Below are 27,112 nucleotides of genomic sequence, written 5' to 3'. Positions count from 1 at the left end.
TATTGATTAATCATTTCATCTATTAAGTATTTATTGATTAATCGATTAATTATTTATTGAGTAATCAATTAATTATTTAATTTTTTATAAATGACTTATTTAATTAAATTTCTAAAAGATACATCTTCGGATGAAGCACTACTGGTTTAGTTATGCGATTAGCCAATTGATTATGAAAATATTTTGTGATAATCTTTTATTGATTTTAATTATACAATTAATCAATCAATTAGTGTACACCTCTCCCTCCCAATGCAGCCTCAATGAGCTGCACTGCGGTATTGCCGGGCGCCGGAGGCGCCCCGGCAATGCCGCGCTGCAGCATATTTAATTATTTGGCATGGGGCGGTGTACTTTGAATGTATGTGTACTTGTTTGTTTGTTTGTTTGTTTGTTTGTTTTCTTTCTTGGTTGTCCGGACGATATCTCAGCCATCCTTTGAGCTAGGAAGCTGAAATTTCGGCACAGTCGTGAGCAAGTCCTTTGTCAAATACGGTATTTTTTGTTTTTTGAATAATCAATTAATTGAGGAGTTATTTAATTATTAGCGTTTAATTAAGTACTTATTTAATTAATTAAATTTCATTTCTCTTCTGACCATTATTAACTCAGGCACCTTTTCAGTTAGGAAGCTGATATTTGGACATGCCAATGACCAGGTGATTTGGCTGCAAAGGATATTTTTGATTTATTAATTAATCAATTAATCGATTAATTATTTAATTATTCGATTAATGACAAAAAAAAATTTTTTTTTTTAAGTTACAGATTCTGATGAAATAGTGGTAGTTTATGTGTTCTCTGACCAAATTGATTAATAATTTAATTTTTTTATGATTATTATTTATTTATTTTCATTATTAATCATTTATTTATTTTCTTTCTCATTTGGCTAATATCTCAGGCACCTTTTGAGCTGGGAAGCTAATATTTGGACATGAGTGACCAAGTGATGTGGCTATCAAGGATATTTTTGATTTATTGATTAATCATTTCATCTATTAAGTATTTATTGATTAATCGATTAATTATTTATTGAGTAATCAATTAATTATTAATTTTTTTATAAATGACTTATTTAATTAAATTTCTAAAAGATACATCTTCGGATGAAGCACTACTGGTTTAGTTATGCGATTAGCCAATTGATTATGAAAATATTTTGTGATAATCTTTTATTGATTTTAATTGTACAATTAATCAATCAATTAGTGTACACCTCTCCCTCCCAATGCAGCCTCAATGAGCTGCACTGCGGTATTGCCGGGCGCCGGAGGCGCCCCGGCAATGCCGCGCTGCAGCATATTTAATTATTTGGCATGGGGCGGTGTACTTTGAATGTATGTGTACTTGTTGTACACCGCTCCTTTCCTATGCCATCTCCAGGCATTGCAAATCGTCATTGCCGGGCACCAAAGGGGGCTCGGCAGTGACGCACGCTGAAAGAGAGTACTCAGTTTTCACTCTGGTTTCTTGTTTGTTTTCTTGTTTTCTTGTTTGTTTGTTTTCTTGGTTGTCCGGACGATATCTCAGCCATCCTTTGAGCTAGGAAGCTGAAATTTCGGCACAGTAGTGAGCAAGTCCTTTGTCAAATACGGTATTTTTTGTTTTTTGAATAATCAATTAATTGAGGAGTTATTTAATTATTAGCGTTTAATTAAGTACTTATTTAATTAATTAAATTTCATTTATCTTCTGACCATTATTAACTCAGGCACCTTTTGAGTTAGGAAGCTGATATTTGGACATGCCAATGACCAGGTGATTTGGCTGCAAAGGATATTTTTTGATTTATTAATTAATCAATTAATCGATTAATTATTTAATTATTCGATTAATGACAAAAAAAATTTTTTTTTTTAAGTTACAGATTCTGATGAAATAGTGGTAGTTTATGTGTTCTCTGACCAAATTGATTAATAATTTAATTTTTTTATGATTATTATTTATTTATTTTCATTATTAATCATTTATTTATTTTCTTTCTCATTTGGCCAATATCTCAGGCACCTTTTGAGCTGGGAAGCTAATATTTGGACATGAGTGACCAAGTGATGTGGCTATCAAGGATATTTTTGATTTATTGATTAATCATTTCATCTATTAAGTATTTATTGATTAATCGATTAATTATTTATTGAGTAATCAATTAATTATTTAATTTTTTATAAATGACTTATTTAATTAAATTTCTAAAAGATACATCTTCGGATGAAGCACTACTGGTTTAGTTATGCGATTAGCCAATTGATTATGAAAATATTTTGTGATAATCTTTTATTGATTTTAATTATACAATTAATCAATCAATTAGTGTACACCTCTCCCTCCCAATGCAGCCTCAATGAGCTGCACTGCGGTATTGCCGGGCGCCGGAGGCGCCCCGGCAATGCCGCGCTGCAGCATATTTAATTATTTGGCATGGGGCGGTGTACTTTGAATGTATGTGTACTTGTTGTACACCGCTCCTTTCCTATGCCATCTCCAGGCATTGCAAATCGTCATTGCCGGGCACCAAAGGGGGCTCGGCAGTGACGCACGCTGAAAGAGAGTACTCAGTTTTCACTCTGGTTTCTTGTTTGTTTTCTTGTTTTCTTGTTTGTTTGTTTTCTTTCTTGGTTGTCCGGACGATATCTCAGCCATCCTTTGAGCTAGGAAGCTGAAATTTCGGCACAGTAGTGAGCAAGTCCTTGGTCAAATACGGTATTTTTTGTTTTTTGAATAATCAATTAATTGAGGAGTTATTTAATTATTAGCGTTTAATTAAGTACTTATTTAATTAATTAAATTTCATTTATCTTCTGACCATTATTAACTCAGGCACCTTTTGAGTTAGGAAGCTGATATTTGGACATGCCAATGACCAGGTGATTTGGCTGCAAAGGATATTTTTAATTTATTAATTAATCAATTAATCGATTAATTATTTAATTATTCGATTAATGACAAAAAATTTTTTTTTTTTTAAGTTACAGATTCTGATGAAATAGTGGTAGTTTATGTGTTCTCTGACCAAATTGATTAATAATTTAATTTTTTTATGATTATTATTTATTTATTTTCATTATTAATCATTTATTTATTTTCTTTCTCATTTGGCCAATATCTCAGGCACCTTTTGAGCTGGGAAGCTAATATTTGGACATGAGTGACCAAGTGATGTGGCTATCAAGGATATTTTTGATTTATTGATTAATCATTTCATCTATTAAGTATTTATTGATTAATCGATTAATTATTTATTGAGTAATCAATTAATTATTTAATTTTTTATAAATGACTTATTTAATTAAATTTCTAAAAGATACATCTTCGGATGAAGCACTACTGGTTTAGTTATGCGATTAGCCAATTGATTATGAAAATATTTTGTGATAATCTTTTATTGATTTTAATTATACAATTAATCAATCAATTAGTGTACACCTCTCCCTCCCAATGCAGCCTCAATGAGCTGCACTGCGGTATTGCCGGGCGCCGGAGGCGCCCCGGCAATGCCGCGCTGCAGCATATTTAATTATTTGGCATGGGGCGGTGTACTTTGAATGTATGTGTACTTGTTTGTTTTCTTTCTTGGTTGTCCGGACGATATCTCAGCCATCCTTTGAGCTAGGAAGCTGAAATTTCGGCACAGTAGTGAGCAAGTCCTTTGTCAAATACGGTATTTTTTGTTTTTTGAATAATCAATTAATTGAGGAGTTATTTAATTATTAGCGTTTAATTAAGTACTTATTTAATTAATTAAATTTCATTTATCTTCTGACCATTATTAACTCAGGCACCTTTTGAGTTAGGAAGCTGATATTTGGACATGCCAATGACCAGGTGATTTGGCTGCAAAGGATATTTTTGATTTATTAATTAATCAATTAATCGATTAATTATTTAATTATTCGATTAATGACAAAAAAAATTTTTTTTTTTAAGTTACAGATTCTGATGAAATAGTGGTAGTTTATGTGTTCTCTGACCAAATTGATTAATAATTTAATTTTTTTATGATTATTATTTATTTATTTTCATTATTAATCATTTATTTATTTTCTTTCTCATTTGGCCAATATCTCAGGCACCTTTTGAGCTGGGAAGCTAATATTTGGACATGAGTGACCAAGTGATGTGGCTATCAAGGATATTTTTGATTTATTGATTAATCATTTCATCTATTAAGTATTTATTGATTAATCGATTAATTATTTATTGAGTAATCAATTAATTATTTAATTTTTTATAAATGACTTATTTAATTAAATTTCTAAAAGATACATCTTCGGATGAAGCACTACTGGTTTAGTTATGCGATTAGCCAATTGATTATGAAAATATTTTGTGATAATCTTTTATTGATTTTAATTATACAATTAATCAATCAATTAGTGTACACCTCTCCCTCCCAATGCAGCCTCAATGAGCTGCACTGCGGTATTGCCGGGCGCCGGAGGCGCCCCGGCAATGCCGCGCTGCAGCATATTTAATTATTTGGCATGGGGCGGTGTACTTTGAATGTATGTGTACTTGTTGTACACCGCTCCTTTCCTATGCCATCTCCAGGCATTGCAAATCGTCATTGCCGGGCACCAAAGGGGGCTCGGCAGTGACGCACGCTGAAAGAGAGTACTCAGTTTTCACTCTGGTTTCTTGTTTGTTGTACACCGCTCCTTTCCTATGCCATCTCCAGGCATTGCAAATCGTCATTGCCGGGCACCAAAGGGGACTCGGCAGTGACGCACGCTGAAAGAGAGTACTCAGTTTTCACTCTGGTTTCTTGTTTGTTTTCTTGTTTTCTTGTTTGTTGTACACCGCTCCTTTCCTATGCCATCTCCAGGCATTGCAAATCGTCATTGCCGGGCACCGAAGGGGGCTCGGCAGTGACGCACGCTGAAAGAGAGTACTCAGTTTTCACTCTGGTTTCTTGTTTGTTTTCTTGTTTGTTTTCTTTCTTGTTTTCTTGGTTGTCCGGGCGATATCTCAGCCATCCTTTGAGCTAGGAAGCTGAAATTTCGGCACAGTAGTGAGCAAGTCCTTTGTCAAATACGGTATTATTTGTTTTTTGAATAATCAATTAATTGAGGAGTTATTTAATTATTAGCGTTTAATTAAGTACTTATTTAATTAATTAAATTTCATTTCTCTTCTGACCATTATTAACTCAGGCACCTTTTGAGTTAGGAAGCTGATATTTGGACATGCCAATGACCAGGTGATTTGGCTGCAAAGGATATTTTTGATTTATTAATTAATCAATTAATCGATTAATTATTTAATTATTCGATTAATGACAAAAAATTTTTTTTTTTTAAAGTTACAGATTCTGATGAAATAGTGGTAGTTTATGTGTTCTCTGACCAAATTGATTAATAATTTAATTTTTTTATGATTATTATTTATTTATTTTCATTATTAATCATTTATTTATTTTCTTTCTCATTTGGCCAATATCTCAGGCACCTTTTGAGCTGGGAAGCTAATATTTGGACATGAGTGACCAAGTGATGTGGCTATCAAGGATATTTTTGATTTATTGATTAATCATTTCATCTATTAATTATTTATTGATTAATCGATTAATTATTTATTGAGTAATCAATTAATTATTTAATTTTTTATAAATGACTTATTTAATTAAATTTCTAAAAGATACATCTTCGGATGAAGCACTAGTGGTTTAGTTATGCGATTAGCCAATTGATTATGAAAATATTTTGTGATAATCTTTTATTGATTTTAATTATACAATTAATCAATCAATTAGTGTACACCTCTCCCTCCCAATGCAGCCTCAATGAGCTGCACTGCGGTATTGCCGGGCGCCAGAGGCGCCCCGGCAATGCCGCGCTGCAGCATATTTAATTATTTGGCATGGGGCGGTGTACTTTGAATGTATTTGTACTTGTTTGTTTTCTTTCTTGGTTGTCCGGACGATATCTCAGCCATCCTTTGAGCTAGGAAGCTGAAATTTCGGCACAGTAGTGAGCAAGTCATTTGTCAAATACGGTATTTTTTGTTTTTTGAATAATCAATTAATTGAGGAGTTATTTAATTATTAGCGTTTAATTAAGTACTTATTTAATTAATTAAATTTCATTTATCTTCTGACCATTATTAACTCAGGCACCTTTTGAGTTAGGAAGCTGATATTTGGACATGCCAATGACCAGGTGATTTGGCTGCAAAGGATATTTTTTGATTTATTAATTAATCAATTAATCGATTAATTATTTAATTATTCGATTAATGACAAAAAAATTTTTTTTTTTTAAGTTACAGATTCTGATGAAATAGTGGTAGTTTATGTGTTCTCTGACCAAATTGATTAATAATTTAATTTTTTTATGATTATTATTTATTTATTTTCATTATTAATCATTTATTTATTTTCTTTCTCATTTGGCCAATATCTCAGGCACCTTTTGAGCTGGGAAGCTAATATTTGGACATGAGTGACCAAGTGATGTGGCTATCAAGGATATTTTTGATTTATTGATTAATCATTTCATCTATTAAGTATTTATTGATTAATCGATTAATTATTTATTGAGTAATCAATTAATTATTTAATTTTTTATAAATGACTTATTTAATTAAATTTCTAAAAGATACATCTTCGGATGAAGCACTACTGGTTTAGTTATGCGATTAGCCAATTGATTATGAAAATATTTTGTGATAATCTTTTATTGATTTTAATTATACAATTAATCAATCAATTAGTGTACACCTCTCCCTCCCAATGCAGCCTCAATGAGCTGCACTGCGGTATTGCCGGGCGCCAGAGGCGCCCCGGCAATGCCGCGCTGCAGCATATTTAATTATTTGGCATGGGGCGGTGTACTTTGAATGTATGTGTACTTGTTTGTTTTCTTTCTTGGTTGTCCGGACGATATCTCAGCCATCCTTTGAGCTAGGAAGCTGAAATTTCGGCACAGTAGTGAGCAAGTCCTTTGTCAAATACGGTATTTTTTGTTTTTTGAATAATCAATTAATTGAGGAGTTATTTAATTATTAGCGTTTAATTAAGTACTTATTTAATTAATTAAATTTCATTTCTCTTCTGACCATTATTAACTCAGGCACCTTTTGAGTTAGGAAGCTGATATTTGGACATGCCAATGACCAGGTGATTTGGCTGCAAAGGATATTTTTGATTTATTAATTAATCAATTAATCGATTAATTATTTAATTATTCGATTAATGACAAAAAAATTTTTTTTTTTAAAGTTACAGATTCTGATGAAATAGTGGTAGTTTATGTGTTCTCTGACCAAATTGATTAATAATTTAATTTTTTTATGATTATTATTTATTTATTTTCATTATTAATCATTTATTTATTTTCTTTCTCATTTGGCCAATATCTCAGGCACCTTTTGAGCTGGAAAGCTAATATTTGGACATGAGTGACCAAGTGATGTGGCTATCAAGGATATTTTTGATTTATTGATTAATCATTTCATCTATTAATTATTTATTGATTAATCGATTAATTATTTATTGAGTAATCAATTAATTATTTAATTTTTTATAAATGACTTATTTAATTAAATTTCTAAAAGATACATCTTCGGATGAAGCACTAGTGGTTTAGTTATGCGATTAGCCAATTGATTATGAAAATATTTTGTGATAATCTTTTATTGATTTTAATTATACAATTAATCAATCAATTAGTGTACACCCCTCCCTCCCAATGCAGCCTTAATGAGCTGCACTGCGGTATTGCCGGGCGCCAGAGGCGCCCCGGCAATGCCGCGCTGCAGCATATTTAATTATTTGGCATGGGGCGGTGTACTTTGAATGTATGTGTACTTGTTGTACACCGCTCCTTTCCTATGCCACCTCCAGGCATTGCAAATCGTCATTGCCGGGCACCGAAGGGGGCTCGGCAGTGACGCACGCTGAAAGAGAGTACTCAGTTTTCACTCTGGTTTCTTGTTTGTTTTCTTGTTTGTTTTCTTGTTTGTTTTCTTTCTTGTTTTCTTGGTTGTCCGGGCGATATCTCAGCCATCCTTTGAGCTAGGAAGCTGAAATTTCGGCACAGTAGTGAGCAAGTCCTTTGTCAAATACGGTATTTTTTGTTTTTTGAATAATCAATTAATTGAGGAGTTATTTAATTATTAGCGTTTAATTAAGTACTTATTTAATTAATTAAATTTCATTTCTCTTCTGACCATTATTAACTCAGGCACCTTTTGAGTTAGGAAGCTGATATTTGGACATGCCAATGACCAGGTGATTTGGCTGCAAAGGATATTTTTGATTTATTAATTAATCAATTAATCGATTAATTATTTAATTATTCGATTAATGACAAAAAATTTTTTTTTTTTAAAGTTACAGATTCTGATGAAATAGTGGTAGTTTATGTGTTCTCTGACCAAATTGATTAATAATTTAATTTTTTTATGATTATTATTTATTTATTTTCATTATTAATCATTTATTTATTTTCTTTCTCATTTGGCCAATATCTCAGGCACCTTTTGAGCTGGGAAGCTAATATTTGGACATGAGTGACCAAGTGATGTGGCTATCAAGGATATTTTTGATTTATTGATTAATCATTTCATCTATTAATTATTTATTGATTAATCGATTAATTATTTATTGAGTAATCAATTAATTATTTAATTTTTTATAAATGACTTATTTAATTAAATTTCTAAAAGATACATCTTCGGATGAAGCACTAGTGGTTTAGTTATGCGATTAGCCAATTGATTATGAAAATATTTTGTGATAATCTTTTATTGATTTTAATTATACAATTAATCAATCAATTAGTGTACACCTCTCCCTCCCAATGCAGCCTCAATGAGCTGCACTGCGGTATTGCCGGGCGCCAGAGGCGCCCCGGCAATGCCGCGCTGCAGCATATTTAATTATTTGGCATGGGGCGGTGTACTTTGAATGTATTTGTACTTGTTTGTTTTCTTTCTTGGTTGTCCGGACGATATCTCAGCCATCCTTTGAGCTAGGAAGCTGAAATTTCGGCACAGTAGTGAGCAAGTCCTTTGTCAAATACGGTATTTTTTGTTTTTTGAATAATCAATTAATTGAGGAGTTATTTAATTATTAGCGTTTAATTAAGTACTTATTTAATTAATTAAATTTCATTTATCTTCTGACCATTATTAACTCAGGCACCTTTTGAGTTAGGAAGCTGATATTTGGACATGCCAATGACCAGGTGATTTGGCTGCAAAGGATATTTTTGATTTATTAATTAATCAATTAATCGATTAATTATTTAATTATTCGATTAATGACAAAAAAAATTTTTTTTTTTAAGTTACAGATTCTGATGAAATAGTGGTAGTTTATGTGTTCTCTGACCAAATTGATTAATAATTTAATTTTTTTATGATTATTATTTATTTATTTTCATTATTAATCATTTATTTATTTTCTTTCTCATTTGGCCAATATCTCAGGCACCTTTTGAGCTGGGAAGCTAATATTTGGACATGAGTGACCAAGTGATGTGGCTATCAAGGATATTTTTGATTTATTGATTAATCATTTCATCTATTAAGTATTTATTGATTAATCGATTAATTATTTATTGAGTAATCAATTAATTATTTAATTTTTTATAAATGACTTATTTAATTAAATTTCTAAAAGATACATCTTCGGATGAAGCACTACTGGTTTAGTTATGCGATTAGCCAATTGATTATGAAAATATTTTGTGATAATCTTTTATTGATTTTAATTATACAATTAATCAATCAATTAGTGTACACCTCTCCCTCCCAATGCAGCCTCAATGAGCTGCACTGCGGTATTGCCGGGCGCCGGAGGCGCCCCGGCAATGCCGCGCTGCAGCATATTTAATTATTTGGCATGGGGCGGTGTACTTTGAATGTATGTGTACTTGTTTGTTTTCTTGTTTGTTTGTTTGTCCGGGCGATATCTCAGCCATTCTTTGAGCTAGGAAGCTGAAATTTCGGCACAATAGTGAGCAAGTCCTTTGTCAAAAACGGTATTTTTTGTTTTTTGATTAATCAATTAATTGAGGAGTTATTTAATTATTAGCGATTAATTAAGTACTTATTTAATAAATCAAATTTCCTTTCTCTTCTGACCATCAACTCAGGCACCTTTTGAGGTGATTTGGCTGCAAAGGCTATTTTTGATGTATTAATTAATTAATCGATTAATTATTTAATTATTCGATTAATGACTAAAAAATTTTTTTTTTTTACTTACAGATTCTGATGAAATGGTGTTGGTTTATGTGTTCTGTGACCGAATTGATTAATAATTTAATTTTTTCATGATTATTATTTATTTATTTTCATTATTAATCATTCATTTATTTTCTTTCTCATTTGGCCAATATCTCAGGCACCTTTTGAGCTGGGAAGCTAATATTTGGACATGACAGTGACCAAGTGATGTGGCTATCAAGGATATTTTTGATTTATTGATTAATCATTTAATCGATTAATTATTTATTGATTGAATGAATGAATGATCGTTTTAAGGCCATTTTCCCCGCTAGAGCGGGGGTTAGCCTTGCGGGCCCCATGAAAATCATGGTTCCCTGTTTGAGGCAATGTTTTTATGGCCGGATGCCCCTCCTGATGCCAACCCTTGGTCACACTCTTCGGATGAAGCAGTAGTGGTTTAGTTGTGCCATTAGCTAATTGATTAAGAAAATATTTTGTGGTAATCTTTTGTTGATTTTAATTATGCAATTAATCAATCAATTATTGTACACCTCTCCCTCCCAATGCAGCCTCTGAGCTGCACTGCAGTATTGCCGGGCGCCTGAGGCGCCCCGGCAATGCCGCGCTGGAGGATATTTAATTATTTGTCATGGGGGCGGTGTACTTTGAATGTATCTGTACTTGTTGATTAATCAATTAATTATTTAATGATTAATCAAACAATTATTTAATTTTTTGTTGATGAATTATTTAATTAAATTTCTAAAAGATACATCTTCGGATGAAGCACTAGTGGTTTAGTTATGCTATTAACAATTGATTAAGAAAATATGTTGTGATAATCTTTTATTGATTTCAATTATATGATTAATCAATCAATTAGTGTACACCTCTCCTTCCCAATGCAGCCTCTATGAGCTGCACTGCGGTATTGCTGGGCGCATGGGGTGCCCCGGCAATGCCGCGCTGTTGGATATTTAATGATTTGGCATGGGGGCGGTGTACTTTTAATGTATCTGTACTTGTTTTCTTTCTTTTCTTTCTTGTTTGTTTGTTTGTCCGGGCGATATCTCAGCCATCCTTTGAGCGAGGAAGCTGAAATTTCGGCACAATAGTGAGCAAGTCCTTTCTCAAAAATGATATTTTTTGTTTTTTGATTAATCCATTAATTGAGGAGTTATTTAATTATTAGTGATTAATTAAGTACTTATTTCATTAATCAAATTTCCTTTCTCTTCTGACCATTAACTCAGGCACCTTTTGAGTTGGGAAGCTGATATTTGGACATGCCAATGACCAGGTGATTTAGCTGCAAAGGCTATTTTTGATTTATTAATTAATCAATTAATCGATTAGTTCTTTAATTATTCGATTAATTACTAAAAAAAAATTAAAAAAAATTCAGTTACAGATTTTGATGAAATGGTGGTGGTTTATGTGTTCTGTGACCGAATTGATTTATAATTTAATTTTTTCATGATTATTATTTATTTATTTTCATTATTAATCATTTCTTTATTTTCTTTCTCATTTGGCCAATATCTCAGGCACCTTTTGAGCTTGGAAGCTAATATTTGGACATGACAGTGACCAAGTGATGTGGCTATCAAGGATATTTTTGATTTATTGATTAATCATTTAATCGATTAATTATTTATTGATTAATCAATTAATTATTTAATTTTTTATTAATGACTTATTTAATTAAATTTCTAAAAAATACATCTTCGGATGAAGCACTGGTGGTTTCGTTATGCTATTAGCCAATTGATTAAGAAAATATTTTGTGATAATCTTTTATTGATTTTAATTACACAATTAATCAATCAATTAGTGTACACCTCTCCCTCCCAATGCAGCCTCTACGAGCTGCACTGCGGTATTGCTGGGCGCCGGAGGCTCCCCGGCAATGCCACGCTGTGGGATATTTAATTATTTGGCATGGGGGCGGTGTACTTTGAATGTGTCTGTACTTGTTCAAGTTATGATCAAAAAGGTGTTTTTGTTAATTAGTTCACAATCCGTTATGCCCGCACACTGGCACGTTACATCGGTGCTGTGAATTAATGTTTGCTTTACGACGATTATGTATTACGGCACCCAGACATTTTGGTCGGGAGATAACCGACGTTATGTGGATGACTAAAGCAGTCACTTTAACACTCATCTATGCGGTCATGTCCCTTCTTCAACACAACATTTGGCAACGACGATGAGGGATTGTCTGGATTTTTCTCTCCTGTCAACTCCTCCCTTCCTCGCTTTGCCATGGACTCCCTAGATTCAGTCCTTTGAAACATATTAATATTATCGCGCTTGGCTTGGAAGACCGGACCAATGCAAGCAAGAAATATCCATCGTTTTTGGCCACATCTGTCAATAGTGAAGAATCACATTTTAAAAATTTAAAAAAATTGTCATATCTGGATTTGAATCGTCACCAAAATTGAGACAATTTGTCCTTGTCACACACCCAACCTGTCCACCAAGTTTCGTCCAAATCCATCTGTAACCTTTTGAGATATTGTGCTCACAAACAGGTGCGGCAATATAAACCATATCCACCTTCTGTAGCAGGACTAATAAAACCATCAAATTTCAAGCAACAATTTTGATGGTTATATATTTACCCTCAGTTTTTAAGAAATCAAAACAAAGTTGAATTAACCTAACACTTGCTCACAGACAAACAAGCTAAAATAATAGAAGATGTGCACCCATAAAAGCACCTTCAGGAAGTGACGTCACCACTAAAGAACAAGTGAGGTGAAAGAGCAAAGACACAAATTCAAAATAAATAGACCGAGTTATAAAGCAGGAAAAGAATGGATGTTCTGGTGCCACCAGGTTGAGGTCGTGACTGACTGTCCGACTTTCACGGGTCTTTGTTCACCTTTGAGCTGGAGACATAGACCAATGTTAGTCTGGACCCAGTTCTGCGGTGCTAAGACAGACGATGCTAGGGATGAAAGGGACGTCAGTCCACAGGGAACTTTTTGACCTTTAAGGAAAGTTAGTTTGTGCCGAAGGTCAAAGTTCTCTTCGGTCTTGGTTCTCTTGGTACCCAGAGGCAGCAGGTCCGGTTCTCATCGCGCAGTTTCTGTAAAATGCACCCGAAGTTCGAGACCAATCCTCGCCGGCGACACCCGAGCGCGGCCTCGTGAAAGGGGTGTTGGTGCGTTAATGGCGCCAAAGCGAAAGGCATTGTGCCGGGGGATAAAAGGGGACAGGGGGCGGATTGTCATGGGGCTGTCATGAAGCTGTCAGTGTTCAGAAAGCATCGAGCTGCAGGCCTGACTGCGGAAATACAGCGCTCATTGACGTGGGACAATGAGTTCCCTATTAATTTAAACTCTTTCTTTGCGAAGATTTCCGTGGATTTTAACAGAATGTGAAGATCACTGGGATCTATTTACATCACACATTTACACCACAGAGAGATTCACTGCAATGGGAGTGGGCATCGTTTTGGGTTTGTTAAACTATGGTACCTTGTCTCTGAACTAATCTCGCGTGGTCTTCAACGTCCTCAAGTCAATTCAGGATCTTCAAAGTCCTTAATTTAGACTTGTTTGGGATTTTACGTGGAATATGCAGACCATTGTGGGATGTATTTGCACAACACACTTCTCCTAAATGAGGCTGATGATTGCTTTTTGCTTGATGAAACCATATGATATCTGGTATCTGGTGTATGGTATATCGTATATGGTATCTGCGACCTTGTCTCTTTGGACTAATCTCGCAGGATCGTCAAAGTCCTTAATTTAAACTTGTTTGGGATGACTTTTTGGGATTTTACATGGAATGTGCAGACCATTGTGGGATCTATTTGCACAACACACTTCTCCTAAATGATGCTGATGATTGCTTTTTGCTTGATGAAACCATATGGTATATGGTATATGGTATCTGCGACCATGTCTCTTTGGACTAATCTCTCAGGATCTTTAAAGTCCTCAAGTCAATTTCGCAAACACATTTGTCTCAACGCATCTGAATATTCGACTATGTCCGCAACAGGTCTGTACATAGAAGTTTCATCATGGACAACCACCAAATTGCAAATGTTTTCGTAAAAGCTCTACTTTCAAAATACCGAGTGAACAGACGAGGTCCCCAGAAAGTTTGTGGACAAGTCAAAGTTTTGGATTTAATTTTGCTCTTTAAAAGTTTCAAGGAGAGGCAACGCGGAGTCCTTTTGTCTGACAGTTGCACTTTTGACGTCATAATGGTGACCTCTTTTGGATGCCAATAACGGTCGACAACTCCTCAAGGCTTCGGTCTGAGTGACTTCCTGCCAGTTCCATGCACACTGAAAGCTTATATTCCCTGTGACAGACAGCACACAAAGACAAAACTGTTGGCAAAAAGCCATGACCCGGACACCCGCAGACCGGACACGATGGGCGGAAAAGGGGCAAAGAAGACCCTCTCGGGGACTACAATCGAGAGCGTTCTTTTGTTCCTTTTATTTCTTTGTGACACCTGTACATACTACCTGCAGACAGGATGTTCCCTATTCAAAGAGCCCATCGAGTGCGCTTACATAACTGCTCGTTCTTTTGAAGTCCTTGTTAAATGATATCTACCTCGACTTGAGCAGGAAATCCTGAACAGATCACGTTCGGATTAATATCTTCCTCCTTTTCTTCTTTCTGCCAAACGTTGGCGTCGAAGTGTCTGCGTTCTGGACAATGATTTATAAGAGTATCTCACACTTTTCATTCGGATGCTGTTGAGATATGTTGCGATAAAATAACAATCAGATATGAAGGTGTTGATAAACGTACAATGTTATCACTGGAGATACACAACAACAACAACAACAACAACAACAACAACAACAACATGCATTTTAAGGCCATTTTCCCTGCTAGAGCGGGGGTTAGCCTTGCGGTCCCCATGACAATCTTCTCCATTTTGCCCTATTTTCTGCATCTCTCCTTGTTAACCCCCTTGCCTGCATTTCTTCTTCCACCATCTTTATCCAAGTCTTTCTCGGTCTTCCCCGTCCTCTACTTCCTTCTACATTCATTTCCATCACTTCTCAACCAGTCACTTTCATCCTTCCTCAACACATGACCAAACCCTCTCAACCTGTTCCTCTTCACAGCATGAATCACAGGCTCTATTCCCATCATCTTTCGCAATTCATCATTTGTCTTTCTCTCTCTCAACGATACTCCGCACATCCACCGAACCATTCACATTTCCACTCTTTCCAGCCTTCGTTGATGCTCTAAGTTCATTACCCATGTCTCGCTCCCATAAATCATAACACTTCTCACACATGCAGCATACACCTTTCCCTTCAGCTTCAACGACACTCCCCTCCTCATCAGCACGCCACTCAGTTCCCGAAACTTCTTCCATGCACATCTCACTCTTGCAACCGTTGCCGAGTCTGATCCACCTTCTCCATTCAGCATGTCTCCGAGGTAGCAAAATGTTTTCACACATTCCAGTTTCACGCCATCTCCAAGATCCAACTCAACATTTCCTCCATCTGCAGCTCCCTCTGAGCACACCTTACATTTGAATGTAGCTGCCACACTGGTTAATGACCCTCTCAGACCTACATTTTTGATGAACCCACTCAGCACACATTGTACATTGAATGGAGTTCACTCCGACACCCTTCCTGCACACAGCACACGGCCACCTCCCAGTTCTTTCCACCTCACCACATGCTTTACCACTTGCCATCACCTTCGTCTTTCCTATATTCACCTTCAGACCTTTTGTCTCCATACATTCCTTCCACTTGTTCATCTTTTCCTTCAGTGCATCCATACTTTCCGCAATCAACACCAGATCATCTGCATACAACAACTCACACGGTAAACCCTCCTTTATGTTCTGAGCCAGCACCTCCATCACAGCTACAAATAGTCGTGGATTTAGTACCGACCCCTGATGCGCTCCCACCTTCACCTCAAACTCACCACTGTTCCCGTCCTTCGTTCTTACAGCTGTGCCGCTCTTTTGTACATTGCCATCACTACTCTGATCAACCATTCCTCCACTCCTAACTGCCTCAATGCCCATGTCAATACTTCACGTGGATCCCTATCCAATGCTTTCTCCAGATCAACAAACCCAAGAAACAACTTCTTCGTCTTCCCCATGTACTTCTCCTGCAACTGCCTCACAATAAAGAGCGCGTCTGTCGTTCCTCTTCCTGGCATAAATCCAAACTGCATTTCGTCGATCTTCACCTTCTTCCTTATCCTCCTCTCCAACACCCTTTCCAATACCTTCATTCCATGCTCCAATAACTTTATCGCTCGGTATGAGGCACACTCCAGAGGGTCACCTTTCCCCTTGTATAGAGGGACGAGGGTACTCAGTTCCAAATCCAATGGAATGCGGCCTTCTTTCACCACCAGATTACAGATCTCTGTCATTCTCTTCACACCCCAACTTCCTGCTGACTTTAACATATCTCCCACAACTCCCGTCGGCCCTCCCGCTTTTCTACTCTTCATTGCTTTTATCTTCGAACCCCTCGAACCCTGGTGTTGGGCTAGCGGCTAAGGTGCCGGCTTAGGATCCTAGGATCCTGGGTTCGAATCCTGGTCGATCGCTGAATTAACGCCAGGGGGGTTGACTCAGCCTGTCATCCTTCCGAGGTCGGCTAATTGAGGACCAGTTCACTGGTAATTCCCTGTTTGTCGTTAAAGGCGGCAAAAAGGGTTGGCGTCAGGAAGGGCATCCGGACGTAAAACATTGCTTCAAAAAGGGGACCGAAAAACAACAACAACCACGGTTCCCGAAAAAGGCCAACCCCCGCTTGCGGGGAAAAATGGCCTCTAAAGGTGTTTTTTTTAATTTTTATTGCTTTTATCACTTCCTCAACTTCCTTCTCAGTTATCTTCTCTGCCGGTCCTAAAACTGGGTTACTCTCGATGTTGCTATCCCATTCATTCTCTGTATTCAACAGCATTTCCATATATCTTTTCCATCTTCCTTTAATTCCATCTGGGCCCACAACGATTTGTCCCACTTCATCCTTCAAGCAACTCACCCCCATCACATCACACCTCTCTTTCGCTATCTGCTTTGCAATCCTGAATACCTCTCTCTGACCCTCTTCCGAATCCAAGCTTTCTCCGAACCAGGGAGCAGAGGTGGAGGTGGAGTGGGGAGGGGAACGAGGGAGCAGAGGAGGGGTTGGGGGGAGGGGAACGAGTGAATAGAAAAGGAGTTGGAGGAGAATGAGGGAGCAGAGGGGGGGGTGGAGTGGAGAGGAGAACGAGGGAGCAGAGGAGGGGTGGAGTAGGGAGGGGAACCAGGGAGCAGAGGTGGAGTGGGGAGGGGAACGAGGGAGCAGAGGAGGAGTTGGGGGAGGGGGTGGGGAACGAGGGAGCAGAGGGAGGGGTGGAGCACGAGGGAGCAGAAGAGGGGTGGAGTGGGGAGGGGAACGGGTGAACAGAAGAGGAGCTGGAGGAAAACGAGGGAGCAGAGGAGGGGATGGAGTGGAGAGGGGAATGAGGGAGCAGAAGAGGAGTGGAGTGGAGAGGGGAACGAGGGAGCAGAAGAGGGGTGGAGTGAGGAGGGGAACGAGGGAGCAGAGGAGGGGGTGGAGTAGGGAGGGGAACAAGGGAGCAGAGGAGGGGGTGGAGTGGGGAGGGGAACGAGGGAGCAGAAAAGGGGTTGAAGTGGGGAGGGGAACGAGGGAGCAGAAGAGGGGTGGAGTGAGGAGGGGAACGAGGGAGCAGAGGAGGGGTGGAGTGGGGAGGAGAACGAGGGAGCAGAGGAGGAGGTGGAGTGGGGAGGGGAACGAGGGAGCAGAGGAGGGGTGGAGTGGGGAGGAGAACGAGGGGTGGAGTGGAGAGGGGAACGAGGGAGCAGAGGAGGAGGTGGAGTTGGGAGCGGAACGAGGGGTGGGGTGGTGTGGGGAGGGGAACAAGGGAGAAGAGGAGGGGTGGAGTGGGGAGGGGAACAAGGGAGCAGAGGAGGAGTGGAGTGGGGAGGAGAACGAGGGAGCAGAAGAGGGGTGGAGTGGAGAGGGGAACGAGGGAGCAGAGGAGGAGGTGGAGTTGGGAGGGGAACGAGGGGTGGGGTGGTGTGGGGAGGGTACCAATGGAGCAGCGGAGGGGTGGAGTGGGGATGGGAACGAGGAAGTAGAAGAGGGGTGGAGTGGAGAGGGGAACGTGGGAGCAGGAGTGGGGAGGGGAACGAGGGAGCAGAAGTCAAGAGGAGTGGAGAGGGGAACGAGGGAGTAGGAGCAGAGGAGGAGGTGGAGGGGGTTAGGGGAACGAGGAAGCAGAGGAGGGGTTGGGGTGGGGGGAAGCGTTACCAGTTCAGCGTTTAAGCCAACTCTACTTCATACTGTTATCTTCTCATAGTCATATGCTCACAAGGAGCGACATGAATTACTCTCGTCTTTCACATTGTCTGAAATTTTTCTGGATCCATCCCTAATTTATTTCCTAAAGGCCAGGAGACTTGCACACACCCAGGGATTCCTCCATCGTACCACGTTGTTCTTCATACAGCTTGCGCAAACCATGACAATGTAGTTCGTGACCGTTACTTTCGGCTGAAGTTTATGTCATTGCAGCGCCATCATGTTACATGCCCATCCAACCTCCCCACCTCCAAAAAAAACCCCGACAACTCCAAAATTAGTTTAAATAGAAAAGGACGAACATCCAGACCCGGTCCGCTGGAGAACAAGAGAAAGAGCCCTGAGGGCAGAAATTCCAGACAGTCCTGAGTCAGCCCTCAGGGCGGGCATTCCAGACAAGCCAAGGGGTTCACAATGGACGGGACCCACGTCGGGATTCGAGTTTCCGCTGTTCTCCCCGCTGGTGGTTGTGGCGAGCGTCTCCGAGCCCCCAAACCCAAACAGTTCTGCTCCCTGCTCGGCCGAGCCTTGTTCTCGCACACTCTGATTGCGTTCGACAGGTGCCGCTACCGTCCATTCCTTTCCCTTCATTCTTTATACATTCTCAATTTATACCTCCTTCTTTCTCTTCATTTTAACTCTGTGGATTATTCTTTTAATTACTTTTCTTCCTTATAAATATATTCTTCTTCCTCCTTATTCTTACCTTATTCATCCTTATATTTTCTCTTCCTTGATTTTTCCATTCCCTTTATTCCTTCTCTTTTATTCCTTCGTTGATTAATATTTCCAATACGTTTTGATTTTACTTTCATTCTCCGTATTCATAAACTTCTCCAAATTCCTTCTCCGTATTCCTCAACTTTTCTTTATTTTCCTTTTCCCTCAAGTTTTCTTTCGATTCGTTTTTCGGTCCTTTTCCGAATTCCATTTTTCGTTCCTTTTTCGATTTTCCTTTTTCGTTCCTTTTTCGTTTTCCGATTCCTGTTTCGTTCCTTTTTCGATTTTCCTTTTTCCTTTTTCGTTTTCCGATTCCTTTTTCGTTCCTTTTTCGATTTTCCTTTTTCGTTCCTTTTTCGTTTTCCGATTCCTTTTTCGTTCCTTTTTCGATTTTCCTTTTTCGTTCCTTTTTCGTTTTCCGATTCCTTTTTCGTTCCTTTTTCGATTTTCCTTTTTCGTTCCTTTTTCGTTTTCCGATTCCTTTTTCGTTCCTTTTTCGATTTTCCTTTTTCGTTCCTTTTTCGTTTTCCGATTCCTTTTTCGTTCCTTTTTCGATTTTCCATTTTCGTTCCTTTTTCGGTTTCCGATTCCTTTTTCGTTCCTTTTTCGATTTTCCTTTTTCGTTCCTTTTTCGTTTTCCGATTCCTTTTTCGTTCCTTTTTCGATTTTCCTTTTTCGTTTTCCGATTCCTTTTTCGTTCCTTTTCCGAATTCATCTTCCTGTTTTTTTTTTCATTTCCTGACCTCTTTTTGCCATGTTTAAATCTTTCTTTCCTCCTCAAAATGTATCCTTCCTTCATTCATTTTAGGTCCGAGTCAACGGTTGATGAAAATTGATTGTGACAAACGAACACTTTTTGTTGTGACGAACACGTGACTAAACACGTGACTGAACATTAATAGTGCAGGCTTTGATGGACCTAATGGCTTCCTGCGTGAAAGTTCCTTGTAAGGGAACTCAGTATTTTATTCTTTACATGAGGAAGTTGTTCTTTCTCTATTGAGAAACATTTTGAAAATGAAAAGAAAAAAGTAATCTGAATTACATTTCCTTTAAAAAACCGAAAAACTTTGCACCTCTATATCTCCAAAACCTCTTCGTGGAAAAAATAAATAAATGAAACATGGCTCATTATTATCAAGTACCCCCTCGGGGAATAACATGTTGATACTGATGTTATCGGTGACTTCATATGACGTCATAATTCAACAAGTACAACACTTCATACAATCGGTATTAAAATGTTTCAGGGTCACCTAGGGAGAATTTGGTAGATAGAATTAAATTTATGACATCATAGGACAAATCGTCTGGCAGCTACGTTGGATTTAACCTAAAACCTTTTATAAAACACCCAGACGGCTGGACAGATCGAAGGGGAACCCGTCATACATGTTCCCCAAGCCTTGGGGATACCACGGTGTTCACAAATAAATCTTAGGTCACATGGTCTGGAAGCCACGTTGGATCAAAGGGAAAAATATTATTATTTCTCTGAAACAGCTGAACCTATTGAAGTAAAACTTTCCAAATGTCATTTGACACCATTGCTGCATATAGTGTGAAAATGACGTCATGGGTCATGTGGTTTGGCAGTAATTTTGGATATAAAAGCAAACACTATCCAATCAACACAAAACTTCACCCACCTTATCCCCTATCCAATTGGAGCCAGAGTGTAAACCTATGATGTCATAGATCACGTGGTTGGGCTGCCATATTAGATCTCAGCGTAAATCTTTTTTAAAATCATCTTTGAAACGGCTGATCAATGCAAAACTTTAACTAATTGATCAACTACCCATGGGATAAAGTGACGTCATCGTCATATAGTTTGATAAAAGTGACATCATCGGTCACTGGTCCGGTGGCCATACAAACAACAACAACATGCATTTTAAGGCCATTTTCCCTGCTAGAGCAGGGGTTAGCCTTGCGGTCCCCATGACAATCTTCTCCATTTTGCCCTATTTTCTGCATCTCCCCTTGTTAACCCCCTTGCCCGCATTTCTTCTTCCACCATCTTTAGCCAAGTCTTTCTCGGTCTTCCCCGTCCTCTACTTCCTTCTACATTCACTTCCATCACTCTTCTCAACCAGTCACTTTCATCCTTCCTCAACACATGACCAAACCATCTCAACCTGTTCCTCTTCACAGCATCAATCACAGGCTCTATTCCCATCATTTTTCGCAATTCATCATTTGTCTTCCTCTCTCTCAACGATACTCTGCACATCCATCGAACCATTCACATTTCCACCCTTTCCAACCTTCGTTGCTGCTCTACGTTCATTACCCATGTCTCGCTCCCATAAATCATAACACTTCTCACACATGCAGCATACACCTTTCCCTTCAGCTTCAATGACACTCCCCTCCTCATCAGCACGCCACTCAGTTCCCGAAACGTCTTCCATGCACATCTCACTCTTGCAACCGTTTCCGAGTCTGATCCACCTTCTCCATTCAGCATGTCTTCGAGGTAGAAAAATGTTTTCACACTTTCCAGCTTCACGCCGTCTCCAAGATCCAACTCAACATTTCCTCCATGTGCAGCTTCCTCTTTGCACACCTTACATTTGAATGTAGCTGCCACACTGGTTAATGACCCTCTCAGACCACTACATTTGTGATGAACCCACTCAGCGCACATTGTACATTGAATGGAGATCACTCCGACACCCTTCCTGCACACAGCACATGGCCACTTCCCAGTTCTTTCCACCTCACCACATGCTTTACCACTTGCCATCACCTTCGTCTTTCCGACATTCACCTTCAGACCTTTTGTCTCCTCCATACATTCCTTTCACTTGTTCATCTTTTCCTTCAGTTCATCCATACTTTCCACAATCAACACCAGATCATCTGCATACAACAACTCCCACGGTAAACCATATTGGATCTGGTGGCCATATTGGATAAAAAAAAGACATTCTTAAGAACAGTAAGTTACAAATGATTTTCAATTTTGTTTGACTGCCAGACAGACAGACAGACAATTACCTTATGTCCCTGTGTGCATGCACACTCTGGATGAGATTCCGTACAATTTGCCAAATTCAGAGCCAAAGTACTGCTAAACTACAGGTTCCTGTTTCGGTTTATGCTACGATTTGTGTTCTGCAGTGTTCAAAAAATGAAATTCTATTGAAATTAAGTAGTTTCTCGATCACAGACATTTCTGGAAACAGACAGAATGAGCCAATTGCTTAACCCCACCTTGTTAAATGCAAAAAGAGTTCCCCTGCCCCATAGACCATATAGATAACACGTTTATTGTAAGTTAAATGCAAAAAACAGTTCGTCATTTTCCTGTCTTGATGTCAGTGAATTGAATGAAATCATCTGATGTTCCAGAATTATAAAACACCAGATTGTTATTGTGATGTGTGCAATGTTTTATCAAAGCTGTTATTAAATGGATTATAGTTTGTGTTCTGTCTTCTCCTCAGCGTGCCCTGGATTGAAGAAGTGGTTGTGGTGGTTACAGCAGAGCACACCAATGAGGCACGCTCCATTTTGAAAAGCTCCAGGTTCACGAAGGTGACTCTTGCCCAAGCAGGGTCAAGTCGCCATCGTTCTATCCTCAGTGGTCTCAATCTGCTTTCCGAAAGAGCATCAGGACCACCCGACGTTGTGATCATTCATGATGCCGTGCGACCCTTTGTAGAAACTGAGACTATGATGGCCGTAGTCAATGCAGCGATGGAGTGTGGGGTGAGTTTGAACCTTTAGGTCCAACCTCTGGGATACAGTCATGTGAAAAAGTAAGTACACCCCATATAAAGTTTTGACTTTTTCAACATATTTCAACATACAGCTATTTGATCTTCATTTCAACAATATTGATAGATAAAGGTGATATAATATAACAAATATCATGAAACATTTACATTTTGTAGTCCATTGTATAATTTAAATAAACATAAATGCAAATTTCGCATGTGGAAAAAGTAAGTACACCCTTGGCTCTAATGGGTGGTATTGCCCCCTTTGGCAGAAACAACCTCAAGTAGGCGTTTCTTATAACTGTCTACCAGTCTCTGACATCGACTGGGAGAAATTTTTGCCCACTCCTCCAAGCAGAATTCTTTCAGCTGTGCGATGTTTGAGGGGTTTCTTACATGCACAGCTCGTTTCAAATCCCCCCCCACAACATCTCGATAGGATTTAGATCCGGGCTTTGACTTGGCCATTCCAGAACCCTCCATTTCTTTCTTTTCAGCCATTCCTTGGTGGATTTACTGGTATGTTTAGGGTCATTATCATGTTGCAAGGTCCACCTTCGGTTGAGCTTCAACTTTCCGAGAGATGGCCTCACATTATCCTCAAGCACCCTCTGGTACAATGAAGAATTCATAGTGGATTCTATGATGGTGAGCTGCCCAGGCCCTGATGCAGCAAAGCTGCCCCAAACCATAATATTTCCACCATCATGCTTTGCAGTTGGTATCAGGTTCTTGTGGTCAAATGCTGTCTTTGGTTTTCGCCAAACATGTCTTCTGGTACTGTGGCCAAATAGCTATACCATCGACTCATCTGTCGAGAGCACATTGTTCCAGAAGTGCTGGTCTTTGCCTCGGTGTTCATTGGCAAACTTTAGTCTTGCCCTGATGTTCTTTCTGGGCAGCAAAGGTTTCCTCCTGGCACACCTCCCGTGTAGATCAATTTTGTGCAGCCTCTTTCTAATGGTGGACTCGTGCACTTTGACATCAACAGTGGCAAGAGCTACCTGTAGGTCCCGTGATGACATTCTGGGGTTCTTAGAGACTTCTTTCAGCATCTTGCGGTCTGCTCTCGGGCTGAACTTGCTGGGGTGGCCTGGCCTGAACAAGTTGGCTGTTGTTTGGAATCTTCTCCACTTGTAGATGATCTTCTGGACAGTCGAATGATTGATTTCAAATTGTTTGGAGATCTTTTTAAATCCCTTCCCAGACTCATAGGCATATATAACCTTGTTTCTGAAGGCCTCAGAGAGCTCTTTTGATCTCGGCATTGTGACGCCGCACACTTCAAAAACAAAGAGCAAACCAAACTAAATGTTTGAGGTTTAAATAAGACAGGTTCCTCCAAGATCCTCTCTAACGGTGGTCTAATCATTTGCACCTGAGCTGGTGCACCTAATTCTAATTTTAGGTATTTGAAGTAGTGATAAATGTAGCGGTGTACTTACTTTTTCCACATGCGAAATTTGCATTTATGTTTAATTAAATTATACAATGGACTACAAAATGTAAATGTTTCATGATATTTGTTATATTATATCACCTTTATCTATCAATATTGTTGAAATGAAAATCAAACAGCTGTATGTTGAAATATGTTGAAAAAGTCAAAACTTTACATGGGGTGTACCTACTTTTTCACGTGACTGTACATATATATATATATATATATATATATATATATATATATATATATATATATATATATATTGTTGCGGATATGAGGATTGTATTTTTTTGATTGTATTGTATTGTATTGTAAATTGTTATGAATTATTGCTTTATTCTGAGCTCCTCCTTGCTCCAGTCTGTTGTATAAAGGTCAAAGGGCGTTCCGGTAGTTAATTCCATAAAGCATACATTGAAGGACACTATAATACCCTTGTTCAGTAGTTTATTTCCTTATTCTGTGTATGAGGTTAAGGCTTTGTCTTCCATTAAAATGACACTCCATTGCACAAAGTGAAATAGATAGATCCCCTTTCATTCCCATTCCCAAAAACCGCAATTGCCAACTGTTCCCTCCGCGACTCCATTCGCCACGAGGTAGGCTTGGAGAAGAAGGGCGTGTCTCCACCTCGTCATAGAGGGGAGGAGTGAGCCAGCCCCGAACAACCAACCAAGCACGAGGGGTTTGGTTTGAGATTTTTTTTTTTTTTTTTTTTTTTTTTAAATACTGAATCGAGGCTCGTGAAAGAGCTAACATTTACTTCACAAACAAATCAACCAGACAAACAAAACACACAAAAAGAGGGAGCGGAAAACAAGGTGGGGAGAGAAGGGGAAGCACACAAACACAACATTTGAGAGCAGGGACATCGGGAGGACTTGGGGGGAGGTGGGAGAGGATTAAAACATATGAACACTGCAAGGACTCTGGGGTGAATTACCGGGGGTAGAAAAGATCAAGGTTTTCGATGGGGGACGATAAGAGATGGTGGTGAACAGCTGTTTTAAAGACCTGGAGGGAGGAGTGGGATTGAAGGGAGTGGGGGAGTTTGTTCCAGAGGCGGGAGAAAAGGGGAATGAAAGAGTGAAGGTGAGCAGAGAGTCTTGATTTTGGCAGTTTGACCATAAGAGGGTTGCAGGCAGATCTTGTGCGACCTGTAGGAATATTTGCGGGACAGAGCCCAGAGAGAGCTGGGGGGGCAAGGCCAGAGAGGAGTCGGTAGAAGATGGAAAGACCACCAACCTGCCTGCGGTGAGTGAGTGAGAGGCCCTTGGAGTTCGCTTCATCGCGGGAGATTCCAATGATTCTGAATGCTTTGGTTTCAACAGCGTGAAGACAAGCTAGGTGTGAGGCAGGAGCACCAGCCCAGAGGGGAGAGCAGTATTCCATTGAGCTGCAGATGAAAGCCTTGTATGTGGTGAGGAGCTCAAGTGTGCCAAGGAAGGACTTTGCATGACGGAGGATGCCTAGTCGGCGACTGGCTTTGGAGGCCAGATTTTAAATGTGGTTTTCCCAGGAAAGATCATAGCAGATAGTGAGACCCAAAAGCTTGAGTGACAGAACTTCTTGGAGAGGATTATTCAGAAAGTGGATGGGAGGGTTGTCCAGTCGGTCTTTTCGGAGAGACATCGTAAGAGTGTGAGATTTGTCAGGATTGAAAGACATGTTCCACTTGTTTGCCCAGTCTGTGATTTTGTCCAGGTCTGCAGAGAGTGAGGAGGCAGCAGACTGCCGATCTGAGGGATGAAGAATGGAGCGACAGAGAGTAGAGTCATCAGCAAAGAGATACAGAGGATTTTCAAGAGAGTCAGAGAGATCATTGATGAAGACCAGAAAAAGCACAGGGCCCAGAACACTGCCTTGTGGAACTCCAGCCTGAACAGGAAGAGGAGATGAGAGAAACCCATTCAGGGCCACACGTTGACTACGACTAGAGAGGAAGTCCGCCAGCCATGCGTGGAGATTTCCATTGATACCAAAAGAGGAGAGTTTGGTGAGCAGAGCGGGGTGCCAGACCGTATCGAAGGCACGTGATATGTCAAGGGAGACTGCTCTAATTTCCTGTTTGGCATTGAGGACCTCCATCCATTGTTGAGAAAGCAGAAGCAGCATGTCCAGAGTCGAGTGTCCAGGTCTGAAACCAAATTGATGATCAGAGATCAAGCCATTGGAGAAGAGGAAAGATTTCATATCTGAAGCAATGATGGATTCCATGACTTTGCTGATAATTGGGAGAAGGCTGATTGGTCTGTAGTTGCTGGGATCTGTTTTTGCACCTTTTTTGTGCAAAGCGGTGATGTTGGCAGATTTCCAAGCAGATGGAAGATGACCTTTAGCAAAAGAGAGGGTGAAGAGAACAGAGAGAGGGAGTGAAAGAGCGGAAGAACAGGATTTTAGGACCCGTGGGCTGATGCCGTCAGGTCCAGTTGCAGAATCCGAGTCGAGGGTTGACAGAAACTTTTCCACCTTGTCAGGAGGAAAGGACACAGAGTCCAGGAGCAGCTGGGTACGACTGGGTACGGTGGGTACAGAGAGGGATGGGTTTGGGACAGAAGATTTAGAGGCAAACACAGAGTTGAGGCATTCAGCTTTTTCACGCGCGGAGTCAGCCGTGTGGCCATTTGAGGTGAGGGAGGGGATGGAGAGGGAACAAACACCAGAAACAGATTTGACCAGACGCCA

At 39.3% G+C, this 27,112-nt stretch overlaps 1 protein-coding gene across 4 annotated transcripts in view; it reads left to right on the top strand.

Annotated features, from left to right (window-relative positions):
• Positions 1 to 18,733: 18,733 nt before the first annotated feature.
• CRPPA (CDP-L-ribitol pyrophosphorylase A) overlaps positions 18,734 to 27,112 on the top strand; it is a 35,376-nt gene continuing 26,997 nt past the window's right edge. Inside the window, exons 1-2 of one of the 4 annotated variants that reach the window (XM_068119723.2) lie at positions 18,734 to 19,092; positions 22,708 to 22,972. In XM_068119723.2, coding sequence (XP_067975824.1) covers positions 18,947 to 19,092; positions 22,708 to 22,972 — 411 coding nt within the window. In that variant the 5' untranslated portion in view covers positions 18,734 to 18,946. Of the gene's footprint in view, positions 19,093 to 22,684; positions 22,973 to 27,112 lie in introns of all 4 variants that reach the window. The other 3 variants (XM_068119724.2, XM_068119725.2, XM_078779663.1) reach the window with 3 other exon arrangements.

This window comes from Myxine glutinosa, chromosome 6, assembly GCF_964187855.1.
Source record: "Myxine glutinosa chromosome 6, kmMyxGlut1.1, whole genome shotgun sequence".
Lineage (NCBI taxonomy): Eukaryota > Metazoa > Chordata > Myxini > Myxiniformes > Myxinidae > Myxine > Myxine glutinosa.
This window is presented reverse-complemented; position numbering and strand designations above follow the sequence as displayed.